Source organism: Zosterops lateralis, assembly GCF_965231275.1.
Source record: "Zosterops lateralis genome assembly, chromosome: 18".
Lineage (NCBI taxonomy): Eukaryota > Metazoa > Chordata > Aves > Passeriformes > Zosteropidae > Zosterops > Zosterops lateralis.
In genome coordinates, this window is record NC_139778.1 from 8,835,337 (window position 1) to 8,855,938 (window position 20,602).

The 20,602-nt window shown below is 40.5% G+C and overlaps 1 protein-coding gene across 1 annotated transcript in view; it reads right to left on the reverse strand.

Moving 5' to 3' along the window:
- PITPNC1 (phosphatidylinositol transfer protein cytoplasmic 1) overlaps positions 1-20,154 on the reverse strand; it is a 74,990-nt gene extending 54,836 nt beyond the window's left edge. Inside the window, exon 1 of the mRNA XM_083874716.1 lies at positions 19,560-20,154. Coding sequence (XP_083730842.1) covers positions 19,560-19,607 — 48 coding nt within the window. The 5' untranslated portion in view covers positions 19,608-20,154. The remainder of the gene's footprint in view (positions 1-19,559) is intronic.
- Between the last annotated feature and the right edge of the window lie 448 nt (positions 20,155-20,602).

A 20,602-nucleotide genomic window follows, 5' to 3' on the forward strand; every position in this document is an offset into this window, starting at 1 on the left:
TCATATGGCACTGTGTACATTTGAAATGCTCATTTTATCCATCACTTCCATTATCTCGAGTGCAGCAGCCTGTGCAGTGCATCCCAAGGTTCCAGCACTGGTGATAAGAGCCAGCAGCTCACATGAGGCCAGATGATCACACACCACATGATGGCCCTGCCCATGGCAAGGGGTGGGACCAGATGACCTTTAAAGGTCCTTTCCAACCCAAACCATTCTGTGATTCTATGATAGTCAAGCTCTTTTTTTTCTCAGACGTTTGCAAAATCCCCCAAGATAATTACAATCTAAAACTATGCTCAAGGAAATCTCACTCAGCTCATAAAGGCAGGCAGCCAGGATCTGCAGAAAGGGATGGGTGTCTGATTGGATCTAAATGCACTCGGGTACCTAAACACTGGCACAATTAAATAATCATGTACTACTTTTTCTCCCCATTCCAGGCAGTTGCATACTAATGTGGATGATTTTACGTACGGCTTCTGCTCCATTTGCTGAAGTGCTGAAAAACATTCTGGGAAGGGCAAACAGTGCCAGCTCAAGGTCACATGGAGTGAAGGCTCCACATGAACACATGGATCCTCTGGGCATCACCCGCCCGTGATGCAGAAGGATGAGGAATGATGACATTTAAGCGATAGAGGTGACACAAAACAAATCACTTCATCTCAAATTTTTCACAAGCAAATGCTATTCTCTTGTTCCTCGTCATCTGGGTACCCCACTCGACACAAGAGATCTGATTTGGAGAAATCCAAACTATTTACCAGATTGCCAGCTGCTAAAGTCTATGAGAATTGTGTTTCCAGTTCCACCCTGGAAAATCAAGCTCCAAGTGTTAAATACTCAAAAAAGGTGAATATTTTCAACTCTGGTCTCAATACAGACTTTCGTTGTCTGCAAAATTATAGAACTTGTTCATTTACATAAGTGTAATGAAAATAAATTGATTTAATATTTAAACATTCAGATACTTTAGTGATAAGCATCACTCAAAAACATGGCAGACACTGGTTCCCATTTCAGAAATGCAAGTTAGGGGGAAAAAAGACAAAAAAATTGTGTAATGAAAACGTGGTGTTCACACCAGCCTTTTTAGGAGCCAGTTTTATAGAAAATGTATTCAAAAAGCAGGCAAACCAAAACTATATGGGGAACATTAATTTTGGCACCTCCTAATTCTAAGTGCCCTTGAACTCTTAAATAACAATTTTTACATCAGTCTACGTTGATACCAAAATTATAATCTCCCTGCTGTCTTGGAATCTCTGCAAAAGGATAGAGGCTACTGAAATCTTTGCAGACAGGTGGAAATGAAGTGAGGTGGCTCTGAGCTCAGAGTGGCAGCTTGCAGATGTACTTTTTCCTGCTTGTGCTTTTATTTGTGGTTAAATAAAAGCATTCAGCTTTCAGTTCTTATCTTTTCAATGTGTTATATTCATGCTACAGGAAACAAACATCAGTATTTTGACCCTGTGGGGTTTTTTTTCTGAAAACAAGACATTCATACAGGATAGAGCAAGCAACAGCAAAACTTCATTTTTTAAATTGGAGAAGCAGCAAAATTAAATTTGAAAGCTTCTTCGTTCACAGCTGAAAAGCTTTGTACAAAACTTCATCCTGAAGTGATATTTTCAGCTGTAATATAGGGGTTAGTAATGGAAATGCTGACAGGCCCATAATTATGGCAGTGGAGCGGGCACCACTATAAAGTATATCAGATAGGCAACTGCTTAAATTCAGTGCAAGGTATCAAAAGATGTTCCTGTCTGTCCTCATAAAGCAGCACTTGAAATTCCTTTTAACCGCCGTGACTCAAATGATTAATTTGATGTTCATCGGGACACACAGACCAGGACTAATACTTGCATGAACAGACCTCATTTTGTGCTTCAAACCAGATTGGTGGATCATCCTAAATGGTTAAGCTCATAGAAACTGAAAAAATAAGTGGCAAGGCTCAGAACATTTTATTTTACAGGACACAAACGGAAGCCATGTAAAGTGACATAAAAATGACACACCCATTCCTGTGTTCTATGAGGTTTTAAAGCTTCTCTTTTCAGATATACGATGATATATTTGTGTGCAATTACACTTTGGGATACTGAGGAGGAAAAGTGCCAACACCTCTGGTCACTGGATTTTGTTTGACAGCCACCTCATATACTGGCATGAATCTCTTGATGCTTGCACAAATTCCATGCATGTAAAAGAAAGATGATCCAGCCTGCAGGTCCAGGAAGGCAGCTAGGTGAATAATATGCTTATGGTCTGTATAGATTTTGATTTATGTTGTTATTTCCAGCAAAAACATTTATTAAATTGGTAGCATGATTATAATGTGCACAGTATATTTTATTTCTGCAATATATAAATTCTGAAATTTCATCTGACAGTTGTCTGATGTAATAATGTTCTTTTCTTCAACAGACACAGAAAGAGCAGCAGGGCACCTTTGAATTATTTCCAACTATATATACTCTATATCATGACTCCACTCACTCCTACTTCCTTCTCTGCATTAAGGTGCATGAAAATGACAGAAAGAGTGAATTTACCTCTCTTGCATCTAGCCAGAAAATGAAAGTTTTGATGCCAAATTCTTCTGAATAAGTCCTTTTTCAAGCATAAAGAAATAACTTTTTTTAACAAAGTGTATGTTGTATTCTGTACAAATCTAGGTCTACAACTCTTATCAAGTAAGGGAAATAACGAATGTCACATTCCACAGAAACTTGCCTCACTGGAAATGGGATTGATGGTGTTTTTGATGACTAGGTAGAGAAAGAAAACATCTCACTGAACAGAAAGTACTTTCCCATGGAAAGCTGGAATAGTACTATTTTGAGTAATGCCCTACTTAAGCACAGGGACACCCTCACTGTGTCACTCACGCAAACGTGATTTGCATGTTTTGATGGTTTATAATTCTGCCTCAGACTACAGCAATGCCTTCTACAAGATGATTCATAAGATTATTATATTTGCATATTTCCCCCATTCCTGGCAGCAAAAGCCTCCACGGGCCATCAATTCCAGGACTGCAGCCACTACAGGAGAGCAGGAGCAGCAAAACAAAAAGGTCCCAGTGCCTACTGATGTCATTCCTAATTGAATGTGGAGCACAACTGGGCACTGCCAGGATTCCTGCACTTGTAGTCACGGGATGTTTTAATTTTCTAATGGGGAAAACACGTTTTCTCCTGAGGAGGTCAGGATTTCAGATATCAACAGAGGACAATGTAATTTTGAAGTTCCAGAACAAGGGGCCAGATGAAGAAGATTTTTGACTGTTAACTCACTTGCTGAAGAAGATGAGGCAGCAAAGCAATGAATGCCAGAACAGAAAAATGCACTGGCTTACTAAGCCAGGCTCATTCCTCCCAGATCTCTACTGACCAGAAAAACCCTTGCTTCATCTTGTGCCATGTTGTCCATGTTATATATCATTTAGCAAATCACCAAGTTTACAATTTTATTAGAAGTCCTCAGAAAACAGTTGAAATTTTCTAATATAATTTGATCCTCTGGTAGCACAGTTTAAAAAACACATAGATGTGAATGTCATATGCAAAAAAACCTTGTGGTACTTTGTGGGAGAGTAAGACAAAGCACTTTACCTAAAGCCAGCAGAGCTCTACAGAGTGCAGTTCAGGACAGAATTGTCTTGCATGTCACACACAGCTCCTCATTCAGTGAATTCTCTCTTAGGTTTGTATTTTTGCATTCTTAATGCAAAAGAAGACAAACTCCCACTGGCTTCACTGTGTAGAAGGGGACCTGAGGAGGGCATTAATCTTGCTGGCCAGCATGTATAGGAATGCTGTCAATTAATTACAAGCATATCAAATGCTTGACTGCAGATCGCGTACGTGGTGTGCTTTTCACCTACTGATTTACAGTCAGTGGGAGGAAGTTAGAGCAAAAATGTAACTACAAATCAAAGTTAAACGTGGACATGGAAATTTATCTCTGTTTTCAAGACAGACAGTTCTGTGTGCTGGGCATGAACCAGGGCTGTGGTGATGAAACAACAGCAGAACTGTGTTTGCTCCTGGCAGTGACAAAGTGGGGAATCATTCCTGGAGCACAGGACCCTGTTAGTTTAGATGCTCTGCATCCTGTAAGAGCTAGGATCTAAAATAAAGCAAATGTTCACTCCTTTCAGAGATAAAACAATCAGAAGAGTTCGCAGCTCCAAATGGAAACCAGGCAACATGACATCCTGCCAACCAGCACTTGGCAAAACAACTTCTAATAAAATATGCATATACTGGTGCACTGATAAATATTACTTGCAAAAAGTATTAATAAACCACCTGAAATCCTATTAGCATTATTGCTAGCTCTGTGATTCTCTTTAAGAAACAGTCCCCAAATAGTAGATGGCTTAAAGGAATAAAAATTAAAAAAACAGTGATCAAAAATCCTCTATTGAAGTTTTATGCTTACATGAAGTAAAGCAGACAGACACGGTAAAAAAAAATCTCAGTTGGTATTCTAAAGATTGCATCTTTGCATTTACAATTAATTCAGTATGTTGTATTGGCATTAAATTATAATTCTGTACTTTCACCAAATACAACAGGAGTTGTATTAATTTGCTTTTCATATGCTTTTCATTTACTATCATCTATTCAATGTATTGAACAGAAAACTGAGAAAGAGCATATGAGAACGGTTCCTATTACTCAAGAAAAAGAAATTAAGTTTGTGACCAGCACAGCTTGTATGCATCATAAACACAGAGTGAAATTTAAGACAGCCTTAGTGAGGAGAAGTCATGTGTTAATGTGTTTAAAGAGGTCAGCAGGTACACAGCCAGAGCAGACCCAGTGGATCTGGGATATTAAATGGGCAATTTAATATCAACAGGCCATTTTGCCAAGGCCACAGAATCACAGAATATTCTGGGTTGGAAGGGATGCACCAGGATCATCAAGTCCAGCTCTTAGCTCTGCACAGGATATGCCCAAAAGCCACACCATGTGACTGAGAGTACATACGCCCGTATTCTAAAAGAAACAAATTTCCCATAAGGAAGGTCCTTGCATGGACAAATCATTGTTTACAAGGTGCAATAAAAAGTAAAATAAATAGACAAATAATTTTTAACACTGGAGAGAGGGCATCAGTGAAGTTCCAGAGGAATTTGTGCTGGGTCTGAAAGTTTTCCACTCGTCATTAACGGTGGTTGTAGCAACTTAAGATAACTTGAACCCAACAAGGATGGAAAGCTACATTTTTGAAATTAACCTCCTACAAAAAGGATTCAAAAGAGGGAGTGGGAGGCATATCACAGAGAGTACAAAGAGAAAAAAGGAGAGAACACAGAGGATACAGTTACAGTGATCACTTGCAGCCTGCAAGGCTCAGAGAGCAACTCTTGATTAGATGTAAAGCTCAGTAACTTTATCTCCTTGACCTTAGAGGGAATGAACACCTGAGACACCAGCTTAAAATTCTTTAGCCCAAATTCACTACAGGGTCACCTCAGCACTGCAGATGGAAAAGTTCAGGGAGGAAAACTTAGGCTTCACCATGATCTACACAGAGAGGAACCAGAGCTCCCGGTTTCCTGCTGGTTAGTCTGTGTCACACAGCTCTGGTTCTGAAACAGAGAGGTACAGCCTCTGTACAGAGAGGGACAGGGCTGAGCAGTGCGAAATTACAGAGAAACACCTCAGAAGGTCATCTGAGAGGAAACCAGACCTCCCCTCTTGGCAGTGCAGGAATACAGGGAATAGAGGACAGGAGCCTTCAATCCTGGGAGAGTTATTTCTCCTTCTTATGAAAATGCAGTGCACATCCCAGTGCTGTCCTGTCTTCAGGTAATGATTAATTTGTGGAGTTGTTCAGAGTCTGCCTGAAAAGGATCCCGTACTCAGGATGTCAGAATGGCTTTATGCCACCCACAGGTCTTTGCATTTTCATGACAGCCATTCCCCAAGCAGCTTCATTAGACAGAAATGCTGAAACACTGGCTTCTGTCAAGAAACCTTGCACAGAAGAGTTTGCGTATTTTTTGAGTTTATAAAAAATATTAAAGATTATTTATCAGGAAAAAAACCCCAGTAACTCTTTATTCTATCAGTAAAAATGCAACATATGAAGAAATAATCAATGTTTGAACCCTAAGAAACTGCTTTAAACTAGCATCAGTATGCAAATATGTGAAATAGTAAGAAAAGTCTACTGATGCTCTACACCTTTTAGATTTTGATGTTATAATTTTTCTTTCCCTGTTTTCCAGAATATCATAAGCAGATGCAGTGCACTAATTTGCTACAGAAAGGACACAAGGAACCAAATTTTCAGCTGAGTTACTGAGGTGAACTTTATATGTCAATTTGCAAAGTTTGCTGTGCCTCCAAAACAGTTTTTGTTTAAATCTGACATATGCAAGCAATTTGCACACCTAAGTCAGTGGGGTGATGAAATGTTGATAGAGCTAAAAGTCCTTTTGCTTTGAAACCCTTGACTGGAACGCGTCAAAAGTCCAAAAGTAAAAGAAGGGTTTGCAAGATAAGAAAGGCAAAAATGTACCTCAACAGCTCCGTCATTATTTTTATGTCAGTGATTGCATGATAAAATATTTAATCAGCAAGTCTATTGCTTTTCCTACATGGTTTCCTTGTATTTCCAGTTTCCAAAAAATGGAAAATACTTTCAAATGTCAAGTGATGGAGCAAGTGATTTCTATTCACCATAAACCTTATTACTTAAATTCCTTTCTCCGAAAAATGCATTCTGTGTCCTTCCTTTTTCCCTTCCTTTTCACTTCTTTTAACTGACAAAATGGGTAAAAATGTTTTAAACCAAGAGCATTTCCACTGTGGTGTAACCTGCATTTAAAAAGCAAGATACCAGAGAAATGAACACTCGGCGCAGGAGGGGGGAGTATCAGGAACCACCCATCAACACCAAGATAAAAATTCATGCTACAATTTCACACAGAGAATCGTGACTGTAAAGAATGAATATTCATAGATAACTGCTTAAGAAAAGTGTGGAATAACCTGATATAAACTCCACAAAATGAAGCCTGGTAAAGCACAGTGGCAAAGCTTTCATAAACTTCAAGACTAAATTCTGGTTTGTGCTGATGAAGACCTTGCTGAAGCAGCAGCTCCACTCCAGACTATTGCTCTTGCACCCACACAGGTAACACTGCTTAGCAGAGTGAGGTAGTTATTTCCCAGGTCAATATCTATTTATATGAGATTTAGGCAGCTCCAAGGCACAGGTTTACACAAGGACTTGGGGACTTTTAAATAGCACCAGCACCAAAACAAAGCAGAGGTCCTACATCTCCAAAAAGACCAGGTGAAGGGACAGCTGAGCTGCAAAAACTCAGAAAGGCCAAGAAAAACCCAAGTTAGAGACTGAATTTCCATTAGATCTGTGAATTAAAGACATTGTCCTTAAAACATATGATCTACTAATCTACATTAATCACCTTCAGCAATGCTTTTTTTATTTCTTTTGATCAAAAATATCTTGCAAACTCAATTTTTTTTTCCTTAACTCACTGTTCTTGTCAAAGGTTTGGATTGGCTACAATGCTGAGTTCTCTCCTTCCCTTATGATTAAATATGCATGAATACTTCAAAGCCTAATGCTTTACTGCACACTTACTGTTACATGGAAGTTTGTGAGTGGCCCTAGGGAATGTCCTCAGCTTTTCTGTAACAATAAACTCAATCAAGTGCTACCTATAACATAAGCCTAAAGTAGCTCACTTCATTTGCAAGTCTAACCTCCAAAATTGTGGAAAAGGCCTGCAAACAAAGATGTTAAGTATAACAACCCATGGAAAGGAATGCAATTGCTGAGACCTTGTAAACCGCCTCCTTGCAAAGCTTTAAGACCTTCTCTGACTCTTGGTCTTGTGTACAAAGCAAATGACACTGGTTTAAATAACATGAACATTTCTAGCCAATGTAAACCAGCTAAAAAACCAAAATATGACAAAACATACCATCCATGAAACACTATTTTGTTTGGCTTTGCTTTACAAAATGGTAAAATGTGGAAGGAATATTGAGAAACAAGAAACAACCCTGAACTGAGTCAAAGAGAAAACTCTGTGTATACACACATCTCCTGCTCCTGAAAATTCATTTAATATCTTATAGCTGTAGGAAAAATTGGAGGACACAATTAGCCAAACTTAATAAAGACCAAAGTCTGACAGCTGCTTCTAAAAATGGTACAAAAATCCTCAACAGGAGACTGCTGTGCAGAACTCAGGCAGCAAGCTCCACTCTGCACTTCACTGCTCACAATTGCACCAATTAGACATCCTTGGTATGGGTCTATTAACGTGTATTTTATAAATGCCTTTGATAATACCACACTATCCTGACTGAAGTATTTGCACCTGGTTATTTTATACTACTGGGCCTATGGCTTTTTGCAGTAAATACAGAGTGTGAAATTATTTTGAATAATTTAATTTTCACATCTTAGAATATTTTAGGGAGAAAAATCTACAACTTTTTTTCCCCCACACCTAAATGTTAAGAATAATTTAGGATAGTATCTGTAAGAATAATTTAGGATAGCATCTGTGTGTTTCTGTCTTTTTACTCTGAAGAATGGAAAAATATATACGTATTCACATGTGAAAATATATATTTATATATTATGTGATTTATGTATGATGTATTATAGATATACCATTTAACTGAGTCTATTGGAGTTGACAAAATTTAATCAAAAGCTATTCTTATGGTCATGAGAGGGAGATGCTTTGAATAGTTGTGTTAGTAGGATGTATCTTGCCCACATGGAAAATCTGGAAAACTTCAGTGGAATAGAGAAGGAAATGAAGAGTTGAGATGAGGTAAAGGGCTAATGTGTGGAGCTCACAAGCAAACAGCAATCGCTGCTCCTCAGATGCTGCTCAGGAATCAGAGCTTTACCCAGAGCTCAGTCCCCAGGGGAAGGATGAGGCACAGACCTGTCCCCTTCAGAGCAGCCCCTTCCCTGCTGCAGAACATTTGCTTCTGATGTCTGAAGTGGAGGATGCTCATTGATGGCCACTGACATTCCTTGGCCTGTCACAAGACAAATCACTCACGTTGTTTACTCCAGTCCTGGCCACTGAAGACAAACTGGCATGTCTGAAAATGTCTTGGCAAAGAGGCAGGAGTAGAGGTATCTACATTTAACTTGTAATATGCTTGCAGCATGATTAAATAAAAACATTACCACCTGTTACCCTTAATTCAGTGGGAGTATCTATTTTCAATTATAGCATTTACTATCCACCCTCAAGTATGGCAAGGAACACCATGGCAACATAAACACAGTCGTGGCTGCTTGAGAAAGTTAAATTATAAATAGCAATGTATAGCCCATGAGGTCCTGGAAATAAACTAACTAATCCATAGGCATTTGTTACTATGACATAACATTTCCACTCAAATGCTGTTTGCCTCATCTCAAACTCCCTCAGAACAGATTTAGAAGTTCAGATTCACTTGACTCCAAACGAGTTCAAGTTCAGACATGAAAAAAGCAGAGACAGTGAAGAAAATAAGCTATAGCAGAACAGTGGAGAACAAATTAACAACAACAACAAAACCCCCACTTAGGCTTTATTCTGTTTCCACTGAAGTTAATGGGGAAAAAAACCCCAACATATCCCCAATGTATAACAGAGTCCCCTTAACACAGACAAACATGTTTTTATATTGAATCATCCCTGAGGAGAAAAAAAGAACAAAGAAAAAAAAAGAAATAAAAAACCTGGACTTAACTGAGTAGCAAATAGTTTAGAAATGCAAATAAACTTAGCAACCCTCTAAGACACTGGAGAAATTTTGGAACTTGGTGCTCTCTTTAGCTTCATTCTGGAGAAAGATCCATGGTAACTGTGGGAATACAGGGATTCAGTGTGAGCCGAGCACTCAAGAGGGAGCTGAATTATCAATTGTTACAGTCTGCTGTGCAGTTCCTTATTCCCTGCAAAGCCCAGGCCAAGCAAGAGCAGCAGCTTTTTGCCAGCTGGCCACTCGCCTGCTGGGCTGGAGAGGATTTCTCACTTTGGAGTGACCAAGGGCTCAGAAATGGGAGAAAGGAAAGGAAATCAAAGGTTCTATAAAACTAGGACTGAACATTGAGAGCAAAGAGGTAACTGAGGAGTCTGGTGTGAGGACAGCAAGAATTTCAGTTAATGTAGGCTCACAGACATCATACAGGTTTGACACAAATCTGAGGCCTTAATTTAAAGATGTGATAATGTTATTTAAATTAGGCAAGAATAATAAAGATTTAGAGGCATCAGCTTGGTCTCTTTCTTGTTCAGAACAACAGATTTGAGAAACTCACATTTTGTTTTAGTTTACAGCCAATGGTTAAAGTCCACTTGTGATCAGACTGACAAAAATCTGTAATGGATCTCCTGAGGTCAATGGAATTACTTCAGATTTACACCATGCAATTAAAACGGAATTTAAATTCTCAACATTTCTGTTCTAAAAATATGCTGTGTTTTATCAAACATATTTGGTGAAATCTTGGTCTCTCTGACATCAGTGACAGCACTCATTGGTATTACTGTGGTCTAATTTCCACAGAGTGTTTTTCCGTTCACACAGAGTGAAACAAAACAAAAACTGCCCCATTGAAGGAAGATTTAAATCAATTTTATATCAACTCTATGAGATAAAAGAAGCAGGTAGGTTATTTAAGACTGTAATCATATGTGTATTTAATGTACTTTATTTGGCTTATTGCAAGTCATTTTACAATTAATTTAGTAAATGAAAATATTACTTGGAGATCAGCTAATTTGCACTTTTGAAGAAAACCTGACAAAATCAGAGAAGTAGCTGGATAAATTTGTCAAGCATCTTTCAGAAGATGAGCTTATACATACTAGGATCAGTGTTCAAATGGACCTAACAAGTGAGACAAGAGATCCAAGCTTGGTATGGGCAAGCACTTCAATTGAATTATCATTGCCTTTACCTTTCTGATAAAGACAATTTTTTGGTTCATGGTAAACTTCTGTATTTTGGGAACCTTTCAAGCAAGATGGTGCCACTAGCACAAAAGATTATTTTAAGAACCTTTTTATAAAATGAGAGCAAAACCCTGAAAAATATATTCAAAATTTTGTTGTGTTTGTCATCAGTGGCTGATTGTTAATTAAGCACTTGAGCAACAGTGCGTGTCACACTGGAGTGTCATTATCACACAATTATTTTGTCATGCATTGTAATAATATTTTTACAGAAAAAACCCTGAGCACAGTCATTAATTGGTCAACACATTAAACCTAAGATGACATTTAGTGTGATGAAATGGAAATAAGGCATTCTCAGCATGCTCACAGAAAACAATTCCCAGAGAGCCTAAGTGTTCCTAAATCACTTGGGCAAGACTAATCTTAGAACAGACACGTAAAAACTCCTAAATAAAGACCATGATTTTTCTGGAGAGCATATGAACAAGTCTTTAACTAAATCCATACACATTCATGTCCTGTGACTCACATGACTCCTGGTGCTTCAAATTAAGTGTGTGTGCAAGTTCTGGATGTGCTGGAGCTTGGAGGGTGCACACCAAAAGCAGCTTTGGAACTGCAAAAGTACAAAACCCATAAAACCCAAAGCTGCTTCAGCATTTTCTAACCACGAACAAGAAAAAGATGGAAGATGCATTTTTTTTCCACAAGAAGAGCCACTAAATTGTCATTCCTACAATTTAGCACCCTGCATTGTACTTTAGAAAATTAAAAATAGTATTTTGATCCGTATCCAAGGATTCAAAATTGGCTGATCACTTATAACCAAAATTGGAAAGAAATGATGAACTTAGGAGGAGATAAACAAGACTAAGCCCAGACTAAAAGCATTATATATAAACACAGGTGAAGTCTGGTTTCTCCCACCTACAGACTGTAAATCCATCTGTTAACCCAACTTGAAATCTAAATTACCTTTTCTTCACTCCTTTTTAAACACAGACAATAATTCTGGGGAGCACCTTTCTCCTTGCTTTTTAGATGCCTGCAGACACTGGCAATTACACGTAAATACATGCACAATATTCCTACAGAGAGTTCTTCAGGCTGCACTGGAGGGTTCTCACAAGCAAATTTGCATGAAATGTCATTATTTGTTTTATTTTGGTATAAAGTCTCATAATATCTACTGCTGCTCATTACAGATGCTCTATGAACCAAAAAAGATTAAGATAAGGAAAGTTATAACTCCGTGAAAAAAATAAATTAAATTCCAAGTAAGTTTTCCATTAATAAGGATACAAAGGATTATTCCTTACCCACAATGACTGAGAATATTCAAGGGTTTGCATATGTGTATTATCCATATAATGGTTGCTTGTGTGTTAGGCTGGACAGCCAAAATGGAAAGTCTGGGTGGTTTTTAGCATCCACAACCAACTTGCTTCCATGAGAACAGCCTGGGGAACACATTTGTCAACTCACCAGTCACACAGAAGAATTTAGTGAATGAATCATTGTTATAAACTATGGGTTTTCCATTATCTGACTAGGCAGCGTTTTGTACCCAAGAACATGATCTCTAACAGATTTTAACAATGCAAATGCCTATCAGACTCAAGTGAATACTCATGAAGGAAAATATAATTTGTAACCTTCCCTACTGAGTACAGAAATCTTTGTCTTCCTCTGATCTAAAGGGCTTTATAGACTTTAAGAGCTCTTAATCACCTAACTTTTTTATAACATATGCAGTCAAGCACATGAAAATTGGTATAGTTATATTATTTCTAACCTTAAAAGTATGAAGAATGAAGATATCAAACAGACTGGACTGTGGGAAAATGCATTTGACGTATCAGAGCTATCAAACATCAAGATGCCAATATAGACATCTACATTCATTATTAAGTACATAAACAGAAGTTGTCAGAATTTCAAAAGTGCTGTTCATTTGACATTAACATCAACTCTTACAAGAACTTCATGTTCTCAGCAAGACAAAGTTCACCCCAAACTAAAAAAACCCCCCAGAAAACTCTAAGTTTTAAAAGCCAATATTGACATTCTGTGTTTTTTTCTCCCTGTTCTTTTGTTTCCAAACCTATATTATACTTCAAAAACAAACACAGCTCATGGAGTTCTTGATAGCATCAGGGTTCTGTAGAGTGCTTTACCTAGAAAATGTCCTAAACCACCAAGAGGCTGCATTTTCTTTTATGGGAAATGCAAAACTGAGCCTGTACTTTGCTAACGAAGCCCTCAAATCAAATGTGCGGCATTATTCACTATATATGTGTACATATGTGTATATATATATATACACCTTGAAGAAAACAAGTGTTGACAGGGAAAGACAGAACAAGGGACATAAAGAGAGATGGATATCAGAGTCTGGTGTTCCTTGGGTAATATCTAATTCTTTCCACTGAAAGATTTTTTTAATGATTACACTGAAGTCTGCAGAACAAAGATTGTCTTGTTTCTTTCACAGAGTTACACTGAAATGTGCAAATAGGAGTACAGGAGAAAAGTGCATATTTTTGTATTTCTATTTGCAGTGGAATTCAGTGAAGGTTTGACATCTGCTCTGCATTGCTGTACTTTTACAGCTGACCACAACCAACGTAAGAAGGCCAAACCAAAGCAAGGTGTTTATTTTTTTCCAGTGCTAAAAACCGGCTCTCGCTTTCATGTATTTCTTCTTGCAGCGAGATCATGCAGCAAAAGAAAATTGAATAGGTATTTTCCCTTGGTGCTAATAGTTAACTTCTGGTGCTTTCTCCCATAGGTTTTATCTGTTACAATGATTCTTCCCAGGCTCCAAGATTTAAGGTGAATTTAAGGTCACACTGTATGTAGCAAAGGCCTCGTGAGGACAGTAGACATGACCACCCACCAATGACCACATCCAACCCCTTTGCTGACAAGAGACACGCACAAGGAATTCTTTTAAAGGGTAAAAAGATGCTCAGAATGGTGTAAAGAGGTTTTCTAGCTCAATAATTAACTCTGAATCCTCCTCAGACCAATGTGTCAGTGCCTCCACTGTATTAACTGCAAAAGGCAGGTGAGGCTGCTGATTTTCTCAGAAGGCATCTCCTGACAGAATGATTAACTAGAGCAAAAGGTCCTTTATGTTTCACAGTAATTCAGTATATTGTAAATGAATTGGTATGAGATGCATGAGAGCTGTTGGTAGCTTAAATTAAAATTGCACAGTAAGCCTCTGTTTTTGCTGGACAACCTCAGCTCAAAAATGCCAGATAAACGTTTTCTGCAGGGGTCATGGACATGGCATGGTCCAACTATAATTTCATTTACAAGTAATTAAAATAAATTAAATTTGATAAGATTATTTTGGCTGAAGTTTGTTTATAGCCCTCTTGCTCGTGATCAACATACTGCTTGTAAAAGTGTTCCATACCTATATATATTCCTGAAAATATGTCCTGTGGCTATAGTTGGGAAATGAAGGAAATGGACACAGATGACCATTATTTAATCTATCTGTTTGCAGGATGAGTAGATGTAGTTTGCCCTGCAGTAGATCACTGTACTTTAGAAAAAAATTATTTTACACTTTATACGCCACTAAAGGTGTTGCTGTACTACATACATATAGTTATGTCCAAATATTGTAACACCTGCTGACTCTCAGGGCATAACAACCCTTCCTCAAATGCTTTCAATAAGCTGTAAATCTGTCTGAATAAAACATGTTATAACATGTACCCTTTGTACACAAAATGGGAGACTGTGAACTCTTTTAAAGAAGAAGTGTACACGAGATTGAGGATACAAATACTGTTTACACATATAGTTGAAATAATTTTACATAAATAATCCACACTGGGAGAATTCGTACAGTTTGAAACAAGAACTAAACAATGGATATTTTTATAAAGCAGCAAGGATAACACCTCTAAAACCAGAATTTGTTAATGCTGAAAGGACTTTTTGTTGAAAAACCATGATCTGCATTTTACAGACATTTTGCAGGTCTCTGCTTGTTTGTATTCATGACAATACAGCTGTTCCTCCACACCTCATGCAGGCAGTGCTCCCCACAGATCCAACTTGGCTTTTGTTTAAAACACAGAGAGGGAGTGATTCCACCAGCCTCAGCAGAGATAATCTTGGTTGAAATAAAGAACAAAGGAAAGAAAAACCTGTCAGGACTTTTGGCACTGGCCATGCACGTACAGTTCAAAACTAACAGAAACCTTAATGGTCATCCCTGTTTCCAAGGAAAAAACCCTATGACTCCTGTAGTTTATTTGATGTTCAGCTTTCAAATTTACACAACCCAGCCTCACATCACTCATAGCATTTTACAGCAGTAACAACTCCATTTTCAACAGGATCCAGTAAAAATGTCTTTCCATCTATTTCCCTAAAGAATAATCACTTTCCTCACAAATCAAGAATTTCATTATACTTCACTTCTTCCAGAAGAGTTCAGTACCACACTAACTTATCACTTTTGGTTTATATTTTCAGATAAAGGTATCTCCAAAGCACAAACCCATGTAATCCTTCCTGTGCAAAATTGTGGAATTCTGACTGCAGTGATCTCCAAGCCTCAGAATTTTCAGCATCTCCACTCTTTCCAATTGCTTGGTGTTCTTTTCACTTGCTTAGGAATGTGTTTTTTTAACTGATGATATTTAAAGCCCACAATGCAGTCTATTATAATATTCTCTCATGTGATGTAACAAGCTATTTGTAAGAACGAACTAACACATGAAAATGCAAGGGGAAAAATAACCAAGCGGCAGGCTCATTTATTAATTGCAGCTAGAATGAAGACTGGTAACATATCCTATGGAATTACTGGAACAGATTTTATTTGCTTTATATACTAATGCAAAGAAATGACTTTTTTTAATTTATAACGTCTCAGCGTTAACAAACGGATTGAATTTGGCAAAAGCACCACAAATGAGGTAAAGAATGACTTCTCATTGGCAATCATATTGGTTTTGTCTACCAACAGTTCCATCCTGACCTTATTTGCAAAGCTCTTACAGCAGATGTTATTATTTTGCTTAGCAGTTAACACGGCACTTCCTTTCTCAAATTATTTTAAAGCTGATCAGGCAGCTTGTGACTATGCACACGTAACAGACCTAAACAGCTGTCAAAAATTCAATTTACTGAGAAAGGCTCAGCCTTGAATAAGAACTGGTGGGTGCCACTGCACCTCAGCAAGAACTCTTAGAACAACTCATCTTTCCTGGTGCTTATGGACAAGGGACAAATATGCATCTCCAACTCCTGTATCCTGGCTCAAAATACACCACAACAATTCAGTCTGTAGCAAACAGCATTTCTTAGGAGATGTTTTCCTTGCAAGAAAGCATTTGGCCTCCATGCAGACAAGTAGATAAACAAACCTCCTATAAATATTTGGGCATCTTATCTAATAAGGGCATCAAGGAAAGAACGCCTCAGTAACAGGACCTGCAGTAGCTAATGAAGGAATTTCCTATCCACAATAGTGCCAGAAGCTCTTTAAACCTGGAGACAGTGCTGCTGTTACACTGACATCTATCAGTTTTTCACTGTTCTCTAGAGATAAATTTAGATTGTAATAGTCAGCCAGAGCAGCACAAACTCCTACACTGCTGCACGCACAGGTATTTACATGCAAGGTCACGACTTCCTGGACATTACACAACATTTTACTGCACATTTTTTCACATGACACACAAAATCTGACTACATGAGATTGGATACAGGTGTTTGGCTGACAGAGCTAGCACTTCATCTTCCTGCCTGTGCCAGATTATTTTCACAGGAATGATACGGAAACCACTCTGGTGTTGGTGACACCACCACAAATTTAGGACATAGTTCTTTCTCATTCATGTTGTGAGACTTCTATGGATGGATAACTGGCAAGGCAGTGCTAAAAAAAGAAAGCTGCTCGAGGAAATACTTTGGATGTATGTATAAAGTGCACAGGCTGAAAGGCAGAACACCCAAACAACAGAAAAAACAGAGTTTGCTAAGTTTACATAAGAAAAACAGCACAAAAAGGGAACCCATGCTGTTGCATAAGAAAGAACTTCATTTTTCCCACACCTGTTGAGACAAGACCTCAAAAATTCTTGGGTGCTTAACTGCCAGTGGTGTCCATGCAGGTCAGGTACCTGAGTGCCACTGCACATCAGAGCCCAACACCCCGACCCTGCGGGAAACTGCCTTTCCCTCAAACCCACTGAACTTCAGAGGGACTTTGCACCCTGCAGGAGGCAGTTTGGGCTTCTCAGAACCAAAATGCTCTTGGCTTTTGAAGGGTGAGCATTGCCTCATGATATTCTCCTGACAACTGCACAGTGCAGCACCTTGTTCTACAGAAATGGCAAAAAATATCACTGTGTTGGTAGTTAACATGCAACTGAGGGTAAAAATAAGATGACACCACCTTCTTAGGACTGTAAGAAATGTCACAAAGATGAACCATGATGAGAAATACAGTGCTGGACTTCTTTAGTATGCAAATAGTGTAAGGAAAATAAGGTATTTATTAATTTCAAAATTTTATCCAAGTTCACTTTATAATTAATAATTAAATTGATGCTAAACATCAGACGTGTTCTAGGTTCCTCATTCAGGCATCTAAGCTACAGTGCTTGGATTAAATAATGAGTGATTCAACGTAAGAGAAAAGACAAAATCAAGTATCTTTACTAATTCTGTTAACATTCTAGAGAACAAATGACATCCAATATTGCCTTCTGCCTCACCATGAATCAACCATTCCTGTTTTGGAGGATTTTTGAATTTTCTGCATCTGGAAATCTTGTTTAACAATAATGTTTCAAAATAAATTAGATCTGCTCCCTTCTGATGATGTAATGAACTGTTATTAACTAAGTGTGGTAGTCTAAGGACATCAGGAACTGGCTTGGATAAAATGTTGTCTACATTAGGGTAATGTAATAGACAAAGAAAATTATGTATTAAAAGAATAATGCCATCCAATATCACGGCATATAACTTGGATGGAAACATGCTAGAATTAAAACTATGTCTATTTAACTTCATGTATGTGGTGGTTTTAGCTGCTGCCTCCAGCAGAAGGAATTTCCTGAGCAGCCTGAAGTAAATATTTGGCAGTTCCAGTTCTGAGTTTCAGAGAACTGTTAATTTGCCAAACGCGAAGATAAGGACAAAACGACCATTGAGATTACTACTCTGTCACACCCGCGAGGACTTCTACACACATACTGCAAAAAATACAATTGTGCGGCAAAACACTCGCCTGGATGGAGCCAAAGAACAAATGTGTACGTTAATTAGCGGACTAATGAGCGAATTGGGGCGCTCCGCCCGGGACCCTGGGCCGGGACCCTCCGGCGGAGCCGTTGGCGGGGCCGGTGCGGGGGCGGATGGGGCCATGGCATGGCCGGTGCGGGGCCGTGGCGGGGCCGGAGCGGGGCCGTGACATGACTGGAGTAGGGCCGTGGCGGGGCCGTGGAAGAGCCAGACCGGGGCCGTGGAGGGGCCAGACCGGGGCCGTGGTGGGGCCGTGGCGAGGCCAGACCGGGGCCGTGGAGGGGCCAGACCGGAGCTGTGGAGGGGCCGCGGAGGGGCCGTGACACGACCGGAGCGGGGCCGTGGCGGGGCCAGACCGGAGCTGTGGCGGGGCCGCGGAGGGGCCGTGACACGACCGGAGCGGGGCCGTGGCGGGGCCAGACCGGAGCTGTGGAGGGGCCGCGGAGGGGCCGGAGCGCGGCGCCCCCTGGCGGCCCCGCCGCGGGACCGGCGGAACATTGCGCGCAGCTCGGCGCAAAATGCGCGCCCAGAGAGGGCTCGTTCCTCTCCGCGATGCCCAATCCGCAGCAGAAATGGCCAAGTAAGACAACACCGAGGGGTTTTTTTGTACTTGCAGGACATTAAAGCATAAAGCACCATCTCCTTTCCATCAGGCCTTTAGGCACCTAATTGCACCCACAAACACTTCAGAGCACCAGTAACTCCAGAGCACGTGTACTCCGTGTACGTGTTACTGTCTTAATTAAAACTGTGAGCAGGTGGGATGTCTGCAAATAAATCAGAAACATAATATTCCTAACACAGAGCTCAGGACAGAGAGCTGTTTGACTTTCCAGCACTTCTTCAAATGACAACAAAGTTTTACTAATAAATGATCACTTCTCTTCCCTACCTGTGCTGGAGTTTCAGGCCATGTTCAGCTGCAAGGATATTTTAAGCAAAGGTGAAATATGTTTAGAATCTGGGTTTTGGAGAAACGCTTTATCAGACAGAAATTTCAGCACAAAGCATTCCCTTGCAAATATGCATGAAATTCCTCTGAAAAGTCTGGTTGGAAAATCTTTATAATCAATATTTTGACGACACAATGCTTTTGATACACTTAAGTTACCTTCGTTCCTGCAGGATTCCTATATTTTCCAATAAAAACATTCCTCTCTAACCAGTCATCTCCGACTAAGTTCATTACACGAAGAAAAAACATTCAGCAAAACAAATATAACCTCAATTCGCCTTGCAAGAGAAAAGGCTCGATAAAGAACAGCCTCTCCGGTACGAGCGCGGATCTTACCTCTTCAACTGTCAGAGGCATACAGATCCGGTACTCCTTCATGAGCATATTCCTGCTGCTCAGTGCGGACCGGCCAACTGGGAGAAAAGTGGTGATTTCTGCACAGAGATCACGACGGAAACCAAACACGGGGGGAAATAATGAAGCCTCTTTCTCTGTGCGCGCTTGACAATGTGTCCACAAGTCAGTAATGCAACCATCCAGGAAGGCTGACCCAGCAAGAAGAGAAGCCACCACAACCGCCTCTTTCTCCCAGTTCTTCCTCCTTCACACTGCGATCATGAGAACCTCACAGACGCTCGCACCGAGATACGCTACAAAGTCTCAAACCCCCACCGCTCTCGCCCCAGCCGAAGACATCCGTCGGAAGTGCATGGAAATGCCGGGCTCTCTCGCGGCTGTGTCAAGACATGCCTGGGGCGGCGAAAAGAACAAACGAGCCGAAAATGTGGCTTTCGTCCCCGCCGGCAGCACGTCGGGCGGCAGGAAAGATGCGATGCTGATTCCCAAGACAAAGGCTTTTTATAACGTTGCCTTTCCCCGGCCGCCAAACGCGGCTCCCACCTCCCCGCCGCAACGCGGCTGCGGCCGCCGCGGCTCCCGCTGGGCTCGGGGGGGATACGGGGGGGCAGCTCGGGCGGGCGGGCGGCCGCGGGTTCCCCGGCGCAGCCGCGGCCGGCGCTGCTCACGGGCAGGCGGGCGGACTCCGCGGGCGCGGAGCGGCTGTAGCGGCGGCGGCCCCGGCGGGTTCGGCTGACATCAGCGGGGCGGCAGGAAGGAGGGAGGGGGCCGCCGGGGGGGTTCACAACGGGGCCGGGCCGCGGGGCTCCGGGCAGCACCTCCCGGCAAGGGGACACCGGTAACCGCTGAGCCCCCAAGAATTCGCGATTTCAGTTAACTGTTGTGCCGTGAAGACTTGTCGGGGTTTGGAAGTTTATTGCCCTACGTGTGACAAGGCACCTTGCAAAGCATTTACACCTCAGTGCAGGAGCAGGGAGCCCGTGAGCCTCGGGCTCGCAGCCGCCTCCTTGGTACAAAAGGAA